Here is a 14,025-nt window from a genome sequence, read left to right on the forward strand (position 1 = left end):
TCTAAATTATTTCCTAATAAAGTTTCAGATACCTTAATAAACATCTTCCAGTTTCCTCTCCTCCAGAAGCCTTTTCATATTCGTACTGTTAGTTATATTTCCACCTGGAGAGTGCTGGCTGCCATTACTGTTTGTTACTGATGGAGATGAAAATGATTTACGGGCCTGCCTCCCCATCAGGATTTGAAGAAGCCATCCACCAGACAGAACTCGCATCTCTAATTAGACTACAGCAGCCCCTGATCTGACTCTACAGAGTGATCCGTGATGATGGGCTACCACCAGCTTTTCCCTCAGAGTAGTTGCTGTTCAGGGCTTTCTTGGCTCCCGTCCTCCTATTGTGCCAAATAACCCCCATCCCTTGTCCCCCCAGTGTTGTCCTGCCCTACTTGGCATGCCGCCACTGAGTGTGTGTGTGTGTGTGTGTGTGTGTGTGTGTGTGTGTGTGTGTGTGTGTGTGTGTGTGTGTGTGTGTGTGTGTGTGTGTGTGGGTTTGATTTTAGCAGAATCAAGATTGGATAGTGCTTTGCGGCCAAAGACTGCATTGTGGTGAGAAACCTCCGTTGCCTTTACCTCAGAAATTCTAAATTGTGTTACTTGGTAAAACTGCTGCCAAGTGTGCTCTGTGTTGTGTGTGTGTGTGTGTGTGTGTGTGTGTGTGTGTGTGTGTGTGTGTGTGTGTGTGTGTGTGTGTGTGTGTGTGTGTGTGTGTGTGTGTGTGTGTGTGTGTGTGTGTGTGTGTGTGTGTGTGTGTGTTTCTCATCCTGAGGGGCTTATTGACAGAGTAGTGCTAGTCCTTATCAGGAAATCCCCCTTCTTGTGAATGGAAGGCTAAAATCTCAGTGCCACATACCACACAACTGGAAACAGTAGTAAGAGCACCATGGAGCCCCCACTCAGAGACTAACACTGTATCTGCACACTGCACATGGCCGCGCTGGGATTTCTGCTTTATTCAGCAAACATTTTCAAAATGGGCAACACCCTCACACCCTAACACTCACACACACACACACACACACCTAAGAACAGGTACCTCTGCATTAAGACATGCACAGACCCACAAACATGTTTATATATCACACACCAGCACACGTGAACACGCAGTCATATGCACCTCGCAAGGGATTAACTGGGAAAACAATTTAAAAACAGCTTTAGCTTTTCCTAATGAAAAAAAGTGAGGGAAAAGAGATTAGACGGCTTGCAGGGTAGCACTGAAATATGAACTGCTATATGCTGCAGCCTATACACTAGACTTAAACCTCCATTTTCTATCATGTAATTGATCTCACAAGCACCATTTTGTTTGATATTTTCCTGCTACCCTGCTGCTTTGTAGTATCAGCATATTTAGAACATGCCTGCTCACAGGAAACATCGGATGCACAGCTCTGAGCGTGCTGGAAGAACCAAATTTATATTAGGAGAAAAAAAAATTTTTACAGAGGAGGGGGAGGGAGAAAGAAAAAAGGGGATGAGCGGCACAGTGCTTTCATCTGGCGATTATACGAGGGTATTTTTCAGCAGGTAGGCTGCCTAGAAAAACAAATTCCATCCTGCAGAGAGCTGTGATCGGTCAAGCCTAGCCTGTAAAATAACCTTTGCCTCTCCCATGGACAGACGTCGGTTGATATTTTGATTAATGAAATGCACCTATTGAGCAAATACAAACTTAATCTAAAAATTCTCTGCAATCCATATGCTTTAGATTTCACCACATAAAAACAGCAGCCTCCCTCCCTCCCAATAGCTGAGATATTTATAATATACCATTACAAGCCAAGACACATTATCTTCCAATAAAAACATTATTTTTTTTTAGTTTAAAAAAAAAAAAAAAAAAAGAGTCACATGCGTCATGAAAAACAAACTAAACTTTTACCCTTAAGCTTGAACAGGATGTGCTGTTCCTTCTATGTCAGCAGTGAACAAAAGCTACTGTATGGTTTAGCACGGATCTCATACAATTTCTGATCCTCGGTACAAAAGTCAACTGTACAATGGATTTCACATATCCCATGAAGATTTTGAAGCACAACAAGATCCTCAAATGAAGGCCTTTTGATACATACAACTATACATGAGTGAATATGAAGCTGCAGGACAAACACCTGCAGTATTGACTAATTCCCCGGGGGTTACTTCCCCTTCCAGCAGCAAGGCATAAAAGCTTCCGTGTGCATGTGTTTAATTTTTCTAAACGCTATTGGATCTTATTGTCTATGTTCAAGCTTTGATAAATGTTCTGCACAGTCACAGTGATTAAAGTCAATTTAAAGATAAAGACTTTTATCAACCGAATTTCAAAGACTTTTAAACTGGTTCGTACGATAGCTGACTTAAATGTGCTGTGCCTTTCTTTTGGCTAATTTTCCATTGAAGAACCCCAGATCAGGAGCCCTAATTGATATTTAAGCTCATTCATGGTGGAAAAAAAGATTAAAAACAAATATGTGCCATGTCCACCTGTCACAGCGTCTGGTGCATCCTTATATGAATCACATACTTTCATTTCCATTTCTATTTATGTTTCTCATCAGTCAGGCAGATTCTCCATATGATGATATGACTCTTAATTGGCTTTACGTGCAGCTGGTATAAAATAAACTAGCCAAGTAATTTAAAAGACACTTAAAAGGAATTAAATAGAATTGATTCTGGTAGAGATGTAGATTGTAACGACAGTATAGTGGTCTCAGAGAACCAGACCTTTAAGTACACAGACAATTAGGACAATGGTCTTATCTCAGGCTCTGTTCGCTGCCTAAAGAACAGTCAGATGATGCAATGGAAGAGTGAGCATACTATCCACACAACCCCAGAACACAGACCGGCACACACACCCTCAACAGAGCAGAGGCTGAAGTAATTACTTTAGTGGAAGGTTAGTACCTCTGCAGCCATAAGACGCATTCATATTTTATAGGGAGATCCTAGGGCGGTGCGTGAATATGAACAGGACTCTCCTCCAGTGTGAATCTCTCACCGGAGCGTCTTGTCAACATGCGCACAGGTCGTCTCAATCCCCGCTGCAGACACACAACAAAATAAACCGAGTCTCTTCTCCTTCAGAGCCCTTATTCCTATCACCTGTTCAAATACATAACACCCTGTAACACATCTTAAATGTCGTCTGCTCTCAATTGTCGGTAACAAGAGTGTGTTCGACCGGGCTTTCTGTCCAGGACCAAAGCACAACCCTTACCCCACTCCATCACTGACTTTGTTAACTTGTCTCCACTTCCTGTCGCCAATGCCTGAGTTAATGACGTGAGGGCCTTGACAGGTCCAGAGAACATAGCGGGTAAGTCCAAGGCAGAGTTTGAAACATTTTATGGTTTAGATGTGGGTTGTTGTTTTTTTTTTAAATAGTCGTAAGTTCATAATCAAAATGTAAACGTGATCATTAAAATTTCACAACAGCAGGTGGTCCCCTAACACCGTAACCTACGGTTACACCAGATACAACCAATTCAAGTGCTTTATTACAGCTGGGTTGTTTTTTTTCCCGCTGGGATCGAAAGCTTCCTCCTTTGTCTCATGTCCACACGTTGGTTTTTTTTAATGTTTTTACTGTGTTTTCATCTAAAAGATGAATGTCCAAAAGCAGGTGTTGAAATAGGAGAGGCCTCTCATAATCATATGGGGTTCGGGCCAATACAGTAGTATTTATGTTTATGTGTACATTACAGTGCCATGAGCTTGTGACTAAACATGCTGACTTTTCAAGATTAAAGCCCTGGACCTGCCTGCCTCTGGGACACTGGACTTGCTGGATTTGTTACAGCCCTCTGAGGAACACAATAGAAGTAGATTTACTGGGTTCCTTTTGATTTAATGAATGATTTATGATAAAAGGGAAATGCACATTCCACTCCGGTAAGTATATTTTTCCACATCAACATGGTCATCGAGGCTCAAAGTTATGTTGCTTATTGAGTCTTCAAGCTTCATCATTAAGTACAGATTTTCAAAAAATAAAATCTGCCTCACATTGTCGGCTCTTTGTTTTCTAATTAGCACAAAAGTAAAAGCTCGATGAATATTTTCTGAGCTATGAATCTTCACACCTCAGATGAAATATTCACACACTCCCACAAGCTTCTTGTCATATACAGACAGCTATACGTCATTGCCATATTTGCACTAAGGGCGTGTGCGTTTTGCTTTTTTTCTTAATAAAAACAAAAGGGACGGAGATACTGAGTATGAAGTACAAATGTAAACAATCACTGGAGCCACATAATAAAGAGATGGGAAATGTTTCTGCACCACACAGACTGTGTAACCTGTGAAGATTAAAGTCACAGCAGTCAGACATCATGAGGCAGGACAAACTAAAGGGTCACAGTTACATTTGTCTTGATTTCTTTTGTCAATAACAAGCACATCTGATATAATTGTGACAAGTCTGACTGGTCTGATGCTCAGACAGTGTAATGTGCTCAGACAGTGTATGCTGACCTGCTCGGTTTGTGCAGAACAATGCAGACAAAATAATAGTTGGCAAAACAGGGTCTGTATGTGGAGCATTGAACCTTAAACCTTGTAAAGTAGTCCTAATTTGTTGAACTACACCTTCGCTAAATGTGACCCATTATGTTCTATCGTTTGACATAATTATTTAACATAATTTTCCACTTTTATAACTATATGGCGATTGACTGTTAGTATGTAAAAAAAAAAAAAATGACCAGGAAAAAAAGTAAAACTAACTACAATTAAAAAAAAAAAACATCACTAACTGCACTGCCTGTGTTTTATCCCAGAAATGTCGCTTGGTCAACTCATAATATTGCAAATGTGAGGGTTTTCATCAGTAGCCCAAAGGCTCAATATCTCCATTGTGTTAGAGCAACAGAGACTGATTTAATAGACAATTATTTAAATACAAATATTTGACATTATAACTTTGAATCACAAGTGCAAATACATCCTTCAGATTTTCCTTTAATAAGATTGATCAAAAACAGCATAATAAGGTAAATGCAAACTACAGACAGAAAGCATGAGGCTGAGTTCAGAAACTAAGAGTAGAGTTGGAATATTTTGTCTAAAGTTATGTTTATCAATGCATCATCTGGCCAGAATACATTTAATATTTCAAAATGGCTGTAATGCACGATGTAACGAGGTTGAGACAATATTAAGCTCCATAAGGACACTCTGCATCTCGATCTGATTTTTCATCACATGTAGGCCAAATATGGTTACTTGGGTTACACAGCTCATTACCTTAGTACAACAAGGATTTGTATGTGCGACACATTTGAATGACAGACTGCGGACATATTGTTAGCTGTCCTTCGAGACTAACAAGTCTTGAATTGCATTTCATTAAATGCTGATGGTTTTATCAACTGTGTCTCCACGGACACAAGGTGGTTAGGAAGGAAAAGGATCTGGGTGTGCACTGACTAACCAGGCAACAGTGAACCTTCCTAATCTTAGACGTGTTGCGTACCAAAGATAAATAACAAGATCAAACAGAACTTTAATTTAATGATCACAACTAAAGCTTGTTCAGCGCCACGCCACCAGATCAACCGTCCTTTAGTTAATCAAACAGCTGAGACGCCAACTGTGAGGCAAATACCTCCAACTAAAGCTGAAAAACTAGTCGGACTGTTTCACAGAGACTGATGCCTCCATCATCTCACTGTTCTCTTGAACATCAGCACTGCCACAACTTTCTCATTATCACACAAGCAAAATCCATTATGTGCTACAGCTTTTCACCCTATGCCTCGCTCATGTAATTATTAATCAACGGAGCTGCCAGCGAGATATTATTGTTGACCATTGTCAGTCACCCTCACACCAGGGACTCAAAAATACAGGCTTCCTTTGTGCTGGTTTAAAACTAAGTTCGTTTTTTTCCTCAGCTGCAAAATCTGACATTACCATATTTAAACATTCCCCGTTCCTTCGTCTCTCTGCCTCTGCCTTCAAATCTGCACCAGACGATATTTTAATAGCTTGTGTTGGGTGTGGCTTATAGCTACACACTGTTTATAGCAGTTTAACAGGGGGGATGGGAGGTGGATTACGGTATCTATACATCAGCACTACTTGCCTAAACATACTAGGCTGCACTGTCTCACGTGTAAATGCAGTCTTTGTTTGCTCCTCCCACGTCTATGCCGATGACTGAGGCTGGTTTATTGTTATGGCGTGCAGTAAATTCTGTTGAACTTTGAGCTTTCATCTTGGCAACCACAGGCAGAAAATGTATGCTAGTAAAACTGTACCAGCAGAAACTCAACCAGTGCACAAACAGGCTAAATCAGCAAATCACACAACTGCTGCTCTATAGACAGAAATACGAAGAAAAACACTATGCATTACGAAAGACTAAATATATTTTTAATTACCAAGTGACAGCTGTAATCCTAAACTCAAACCTAGTGCACAACAATTAGTATTCTTACCGAGACTGGCTTCTCTGAATGGGATAGTTCACATTCCTTTTAAAAGAGATGCCCCAGCGATCTCACCAATTGTCAGACATAAATGGAGGGCAGCAAATCTGGCTCCTTGAAATACACACGGAAAATCCACTAACAATATACCATATTATATCAAAAATATCAACTATGTCTTTAAATCCCCCTGATTTAAAGGGTACGGGTATTCATTAGAAAAGGAATATGGTTGCAGTTGGGAGTGAAGAGGCTTCACAAAAACATAACAGACAAAATAGTGCTCAATAGTGCTGAAATGGTGCTGACTATATGATTTATAGAAAATGAAGTGACTTCACGCCATCTCTGATAATTATTTGTATCAGTCATACCAAACAGTTGGTGGTTACAACTTTTCAAATGTGAGATTTGCTGCTTTTTCCCCCCGTCCACATTCTATGAATATAATTTTCAACTGTATTGTGTCGTCCGTCTCAATCCCAGTGTGATCTCACACTGGTCTTTGGTAAGCTGTCATGTGCATTTGTTGTTACTGCTATACTGCAGAATAAAAGCTTAATTTCATGACATTTTCAGATTATAATAACATGTGATTTTTTTTTTTTTTTGCAGCCCAAATTCAAAAGTGTGGCGGTGCAGGGTGACAGGGGTTAACGGGGCATACGTCAATTATTCATTCAAGCTCACGAAATGCTGCAGCGGTTTAGGCATGAGTTGAGTTAAAAGAAATGAGATCAAAGCTTCAGTGGATTTGTTTTTGACAATGAACAGTGCACTGCAGTGCTGTACAGAACAGCGTTATCGCCTGTGGCTACATACCCGATCTTGGCCTTCTGCTTGGGCTTGGAGGAGGCTACAATGCAGGCCTTCCTGCAGGCCTTCTCTTTAGACCGTGCCTTGCCGTTTCCTTTGTGCTCGCGGTCACGGTGAGCCTTGTACTGCGATGAAGAGCTGGGGAAGCTCTCCGGGCTCATAACCCGTGGGATGTTCTTCTCTCCCCGCTGCCGGGCCTTTGCAATCGCCTCTGATATTATCCTATTGGCCTTTTCCTGCTTGTCCTGCAGAGTTGACTCCATCTGTTGATGTGTCCTCCGCACCCTCTTCTCCGAAGAGGAGCTGGATGAGGATGATGACGAAGAGGAAGAGGAGGAGGACGATGAGCTGCTCTTCATTGGGGGACTGAGAACCCGCACCTGGCTCCCGGGACCATTAGCGTTCTTTCGAGGCTAAAGAACAGAGGGTGGAAAATAGAGAGAAAAATAATTACTATGTACAATTATAATGCCGTGTCTCACAGACATCTCATTTATACCACAACCATGATGTCATTCAGCCTTTTGTGGAAGACTCAAACCCAGTGACACAAAGATGTTTAAAGGAAAGCTGAGTGATGAAGCTGATGTTGAGGTGGAGTGTTGCTCAAAATGTCTTTGTGCTCATTTCTTTTAACTCAAAACAAGTAATAATGTTAGAATGAGCAGCCATAAATAATAAGACTGTTATGCATAACTGCTATGAGCATAGGGGTCTCTTAAACAGCAGTTCAGCTAATAGGTGAGTAATACAAATGTTTATGTCCCTTACAGAAAATGGTGCCAGGAAACCGAGATGCCATTTCACTGAACAATAAGACGCTGAATGTGAATCAAATATGAAACATGGCCTCAGAAGAAAAAAATAAAATACTGTTAAACCCCTTTGAGACTTTACAATATACTGTGACGCCAAAGCCTGACCAATGAAACTACAACTCATTCATTCAGAAAAACACAACCTTCTGGAGGCCGTGTGAACCACTCAGACAGCAGAGCTTGTTGCTGTCCACTTCTCAGATGCTGTGTGGGGGGAGGAGAGAGAGAGAGAGAGAGAGAGAGAGAGAGACACTACCTGTCCGACTCAGCATGATGCTCACTTTAACTCTCGGCCTCTTCTCTAACTTTACTAGTGGACAATCAGCTTGAGAAAGGCCATTGTTTCCTCCAAGAACTCGCTGGAGAGGACTCTCTGAACTCATGTGACATGAAAAGTCAGGATCCAAACAAAATCCTACTGGGTGAAGTGAGCTATTCAAAAGTCAAGCTAAAACACTGGCTCCATGTAGCAAGTCACAGTGAGCCTTGCAGACATAAATAATCCAGCCTGCCTGATACATGATAATATGTGAATAATAGATGGCGTGACTGCGGTTATGCCTACACAAGCGCCTTGTGGTGGGCCTTGAGCCCAGCGGAGAGGGAACCCATAAATGGATGACCTAATCTAAAAATGTGTTGCGTATGTCTACATGGCCCAGGCGCGGCCGCTCGCTTTTCTTTCTTTTTTTTTTTTTCCACACACTGCTAAATAAAGATAATTAGCTTGAACCTAACTGACAAACTGGGGGGAGGGCATTGAATAACTGGCAATTCATTTGGAAGGAAGTGGGGAAAAAAAAAAAAAAAAAAACACACAGACACACACACACAAGAGCTGCATTATGATTTTCACGTGTGCAACGGTGCTGAGGCTATTACGAAGAAATTTACTGGATCATGCTGGAATGTTCTCATTCAAGTTAATGGTAAAAGAGACTGAGAGGGAGGAGGAGTAGAAAGTCATGCTTAGGAGAGGAAGAACATGAGCGCACATGAAAAAGGTTGCAAGAGGAAGAAAAGAAAATTCAGAAACAGGCTTCTCGTCAAGAGTGAGGGAGAGAGGGAAAAGATTAAAAAAAAATGCACCAAAACTGAGAGCGCTGCAGCTGTGTAATATATCTATAAATAACTGAAATTACAGCCTGCCAGCACTGCAGTGATTTCAATCTCTCTAGCAGCACGCAGTCCCGTGAAAACGGCGGGGACCATTACAGCCCATGAAAAAGGTAAGAGTAAGCTCTCCATTTGGGCCGGACACCTTTCCCTCGCTCCCACCCCCTCATGTAGTGAGCTCTCTGGTGACTGACAGCCTCAACTCATTGAGGACACACACACACACACACACACACACACACACACACACACACACACACACACACACACACACACACACACACACACACACACACTGTACCTAAACTACAGAAAGCGGGGCAGCCTGGAGAGCAGAATTTAAATGAGAGAGGAAAAGCAATGTATGGCATGAACAGGCAGTGGGGGTGGGGAACAGAAAACACTGTACACCTAGTATGCCTTGATAAGGTCTTGCACAGCAAAGCAAATGAGTATGGAGGGGAGGAAAAAAAAAAAAAAAAAAAAAAACCCAGCAATGAGTTCAAGATGGCGGCAGTGCAGCATGAGCCAGTAGCAGAGGAGGTTGTTCAGTTCCTGCCGGCCCCTCCTCCTCCTCCTCCCCCTCGTCCCTCCTCCCTCCCAGCTCTCAGAGCAGCTCACTTACCCTTCCTCTTGGCCTCTTCACTGTAGACATGGTGTGTTTTTTTTTTTCCTTCCTCTTTCCTCCCCCTCTCCAACCGGCTAACAAAAGCCTTGCCCTTTCGCCGGGTTTGTTGCTCCCTCCGTTGTCCACTCACACTTTCTCCTCCAAACACACTCACTCCTTCCCGGTCCACAGTGCGTTTCTCTCGCACTCTTCCTTCAGCCGTGTGTGTGTGTGTGTGTGTGTGTGTGTCTCCCCCCTCCCCTCCCTCACTCCTCGTTTTGCCTCCCCTCCTCCTTCCCCGGTCAGCTCTTCTTCCTCGGGCGGTGCGAGAGAGAGAGCGCGCCGGAGCTGTTCGTCTCCTCCTCCCCCAGCGGGCAGGGCTCAAGAGGAGCGCATGGGAGCTCTCACTCTCTCTTTCTCTCTCTCTCTCTCACCCTCGTCTGTCTCTTCACAGGGTGATGAGGGAGCAGCGCTGTTGGCGGTAGAGGAGGTGCGTGGCAGTCCAGGAAGCTCTCATTCTGCTGCTGCGTGCTGCTTTGCTGTCGTCCGGCTTCACCCGAGCCTCCCTCGCTCTCTTCCAGCGTGTTTGCGCGTGTGTGTCAGAGTTGCCTTCCCCTGCCTCCTTCTCTCCTCCCCTCTCATTGATTCCTCTTTCCGCTCGCCTTTCGTCTCGTGTGCGCTCTCCGAGCCTTCTCCCCTCTTATCCCTCCTTCCTCCTCGCTCTTTTCCGCCGTGCCCGCTTCTCTTTTTGCGCCTCCCCTCGTCCCCTTCACCGGCCGGGATAAGGTAGGTTACTCCTTTTATTACGCACAAAAAGGCATTTGTGTTTTCTTCCTTGCTTGTTTGGCTGATTGTTTTTTTGTTGTTCCTCCTTTCCCCCCCCCCCACTTATCTTGATCCTCGTCCTCCCTCGCCTCTCCCTGGCTGGGGCGTGTGTGGCGAGCTCGACACTCTGGCAGGCAGAGCGGCGGAAAATGAAAGCACAAAGCAGCAAAATGCATCAGCATGAATATTAGAGATGTCGTTAAAACCCAGACTCGTTTCTCTCTCTCTCTCTCTCTCTCTCTCTCTCTCACACACACTCCCTCTCTCTCTCTTTGTAAGGAAGTAGGCCAGCAGATGGTGCTAGCAGTTATTACATTAACTTTCACATGTTAACCCTCAAAGTACCGGATTTCTCCCACGCCACAGATTGTCAGCACGGGAGCTTTATTTGGCCTCATGTCGGTTACTGCCAGGGATGTGCTGATTAATTCATGCACCGACATCATCCAAAAGCGCTCGATGAAGACACAGAAAAACAAATTCCCTCTGGCTAAAAATATATTGCTGACACACACACACACACACACACACACACACACACACACACACACACACACACACACACACACACACACAACACGCAAAGTTGTTCATTAGGAAATGAAGGCAGGAGAGTGCAACAGACTTTCTACTCCCTGCCCATGTCGGGCCCCTGCAGCCAACACCGTCTCCAGTGGTGATTTCAGGCACTTTTATGGGGTCAAGGTCGGGTCACTCTGCTATCACTCTTGTAAAAAAAAAAAAAAAATTCTAAGACAGGAAGCTGGGATGTGTCCAAGACATGCAGCTCTTCCTGTGAGCAAGAAGAAATCTTGGAGAGCCTGTCAGAGAACTCCTGACAGGAAGAAGCAGGGGCCATGTGCACCAGCTGGCACATGGTATTGGGAATTATTCAGAGAGACATACGGCTGGCCTGAAGCCAGGTACAGTACTCAGCACTACTAGGTCAGGGCCTGAGTTACTGACAGATATCCTATCAGCTTTTTTTTTTCTTTTTTTTTTAAATCTATATTTACTGTTCAAAATCAGCTGAATTGGCATCTTTTCTACCCAAACCCTGATACTTCTCGTGCAGCTGCACACATTTGCAAGCTGCCCAGCTCAGCTTTGGAGAGGGAATATTCTTGATGTCCCAAACAAGTCATTGTGATGGAGAGATCTAAGACACCTCCAAAAATAAAGCACAAATCATTTGTGTTTATGTACCCCTCAAACATTTAGATTTGATTTGAGAGGTCACCACACACCAGTCAAAACATAAGCACCTTTTGAAACACGATACCTCAGAACATAATTTCTGACCAGTCAAGCAGACTACAGGGCTGCAGACCTCAGGACATTAGTAAACACAGGACAACACACACAGTCACACATTGCATAGGATTTTTCAGTCTTTTGAAAAAAAAAAAAAAACGACTTGAGTTTTTTTTAAAGTATGGTGTGAAATATGTGGGTGAGTGTGTGTAGGCTAAAACACAATATGGCTTTACATCGCATATTGTACAGATAAACCTAAATAAAGATTTGTGCAACTAACCGACTGGCATAGTGTGGACTGTCTTTTGTGTGTGTGTGTGTGTGTGTGTGTGTGTGTGTGTGTGTGTGTGTGTGTGTGTGTGTGTGTGTGTGTGTGTGTGTGTGTGTGTGTGATTGAAGGGGGTTGGATGACAGTGTCACCGGGGGATTTCTCTCTACCTCTCTGTGGTTTGGGTTGTTTTGCATCTTTATATCTCCAACAGAGACAGAGACGACTGCCATGTGTGCACAACGAAGGCTGTCCTTGCAAGGCGTGCAGCAAGCATTGAACCAACCTGCCAAGTCAGGCCTTGGAGTTTGGACTTTAAAGCAGACCACATGCTTACTGAGAGCTGAGCAACAGCGTCCTCTCCAAGCTAAACAAACCCACTGTCAGATAATGCCCACCAGGGTAGAGGGCCTTGGAAGGAACACACACATCCGCAGTGAAAAGGGTGTCAAGTCATGCTGGCCTTCTCAAATGAGCCAAAAATCATCTCCATATAGTCCCTAATAATCTGTCAGTCAAAATGAAAACATGAACGGTGTCATTTATCACTGTATCTGCCATATGTGTTAATAAATATGCAGCCTCTCGCAACACACAACAACCGTTCCACTGTGAAGTACTCCTCCCTCTCTCTCTTTTACCAAATGAACTATACTAAAAGAAACACAACTTAACGATCGCCATGTGCAATTCAAGGAAATCATTTGAACAGCTAACAGACTGTTTGATGGGTAAATGCTCAGGAGGTGACCGACCTTCAGAGAGTCTCAATAACATCTTGACTGAAACACATTGCAATAAGCAGGTCCTAGTGATAATAAAAATGTTCTCCTCACTGGAAAGGTTGCTTGTGTTAAAACAAGATAAAAGAAAGAGAAAAAGAGAATAACAGTCCAATACATACACATGCTGTAACAGTCACATGGCATGAAGCCACAGCTCCTTGGCAACGAGACAGTTAATATGCAAACAAGCCTGGCAGCTCTGCACGAGGGGGAGTGGCTTCATTTTAGGACAGATGAGGGAGGGGAGAGGAAGAGGAGGGGAGGAGAGCAGAGGAAGGGGAGGGGTGTAGAAGAGCTGGTGAAAGGAAGAGGGTGGGAAAAAAAAAAAAATGATGTGTGCACAGAGGTAGCTGCAGAGGCACAGGTGTCTGTCTCTGAACACTCCATTACTTCCTCATCAAAGGGTCTGTATTAGTGTGCCACTGCTCTCATTTCTTGCATGTACCACCGTGAGAGTATCCACTAACTCACCATTAGGGAAATGAGAGCTGAGGGCTAGAAATGAACTGGCTGAAAATGACAAGATGGCTAGTACCCGCCAGAGATTCAGAGCCTGCAGGTAGCTGCTACTCATACACAGAAAGGAAATCCTTAGCCAGCTGGAATATAATGTCAGCTCGGTGTTAATGACATTATACAGGGCGCACACAGAAAGGAGTCCTTTCATCTATCGTGGGCTGCAGTAGACAATGCACATGTTTGATCTGGTTGGTTGGTATTTTAGTTTTAAACTTTTACAGTTAAGGGGTAAAACAGTACTTGGTGAATAAACCTGATGTGTATCCTTCATCAAATCCACACAAGATCAAAGACAACTGTTCTGTAGCTGACAGTTTTTTTTTTTATCCGTTTGATCAGTGGACAATAATATGAAAAGTTTTCATTTAACTATGACTATAAAAGGATTCCAGTAAATCACGTTGCTCATTACTGATCATATTAATAGACCAAGATTCCCTACAATTCGTATTTCCTCAAAAGAGCAGCAACCAATGTCCTTCTTCTGTTAGGTTGTTATCCAACATTTAACAGTCAGCTGCAAAACTCACAATTAACTGAAAAAGATGTTTTTCTAATCTGTATGATGCTGCATGAAAGCTGTATTTTG

The 14,025-nt window shown here is 43.2% G+C and overlaps 1 protein-coding gene across 3 annotated transcripts in view; it reads right to left on the reverse strand.

Moving 5' to 3' along the window:
* Positions 1-14,025, reverse strand: part of chd9 (chromodomain helicase DNA binding protein 9) — a 68,696-nt gene that overhangs the window by 37,118 nt on the left and 17,553 nt on the right. For 2 of the 3 annotated variants that reach the window (XM_069690405.1, XM_069690404.1), the window contains exon 3: positions 7,248-7,654. In XM_069690405.1, coding sequence (XP_069546506.1) covers positions 7,248-7,654 — 407 coding nt within the window. Of the gene's footprint in view, positions 1-7,247; positions 7,655-9,800; positions 11,099-14,025 lie in introns of those variants that run through there. The other variant, XM_069690406.1, reaches the window with a different exon arrangement.

Source organism: Brachyistius frenatus, unplaced genomic scaffold (genome assembly GCF_029030835.1).
Source record: "Brachyistius frenatus isolate BFR_SWC_R1_liver_20210118 unplaced genomic scaffold, ASM2903083v1 Contig_9, whole genome shotgun sequence".
Taxonomy (NCBI): domain Eukaryota; kingdom Metazoa; phylum Chordata; class Actinopteri; family Embiotocidae; genus Brachyistius; species Brachyistius frenatus.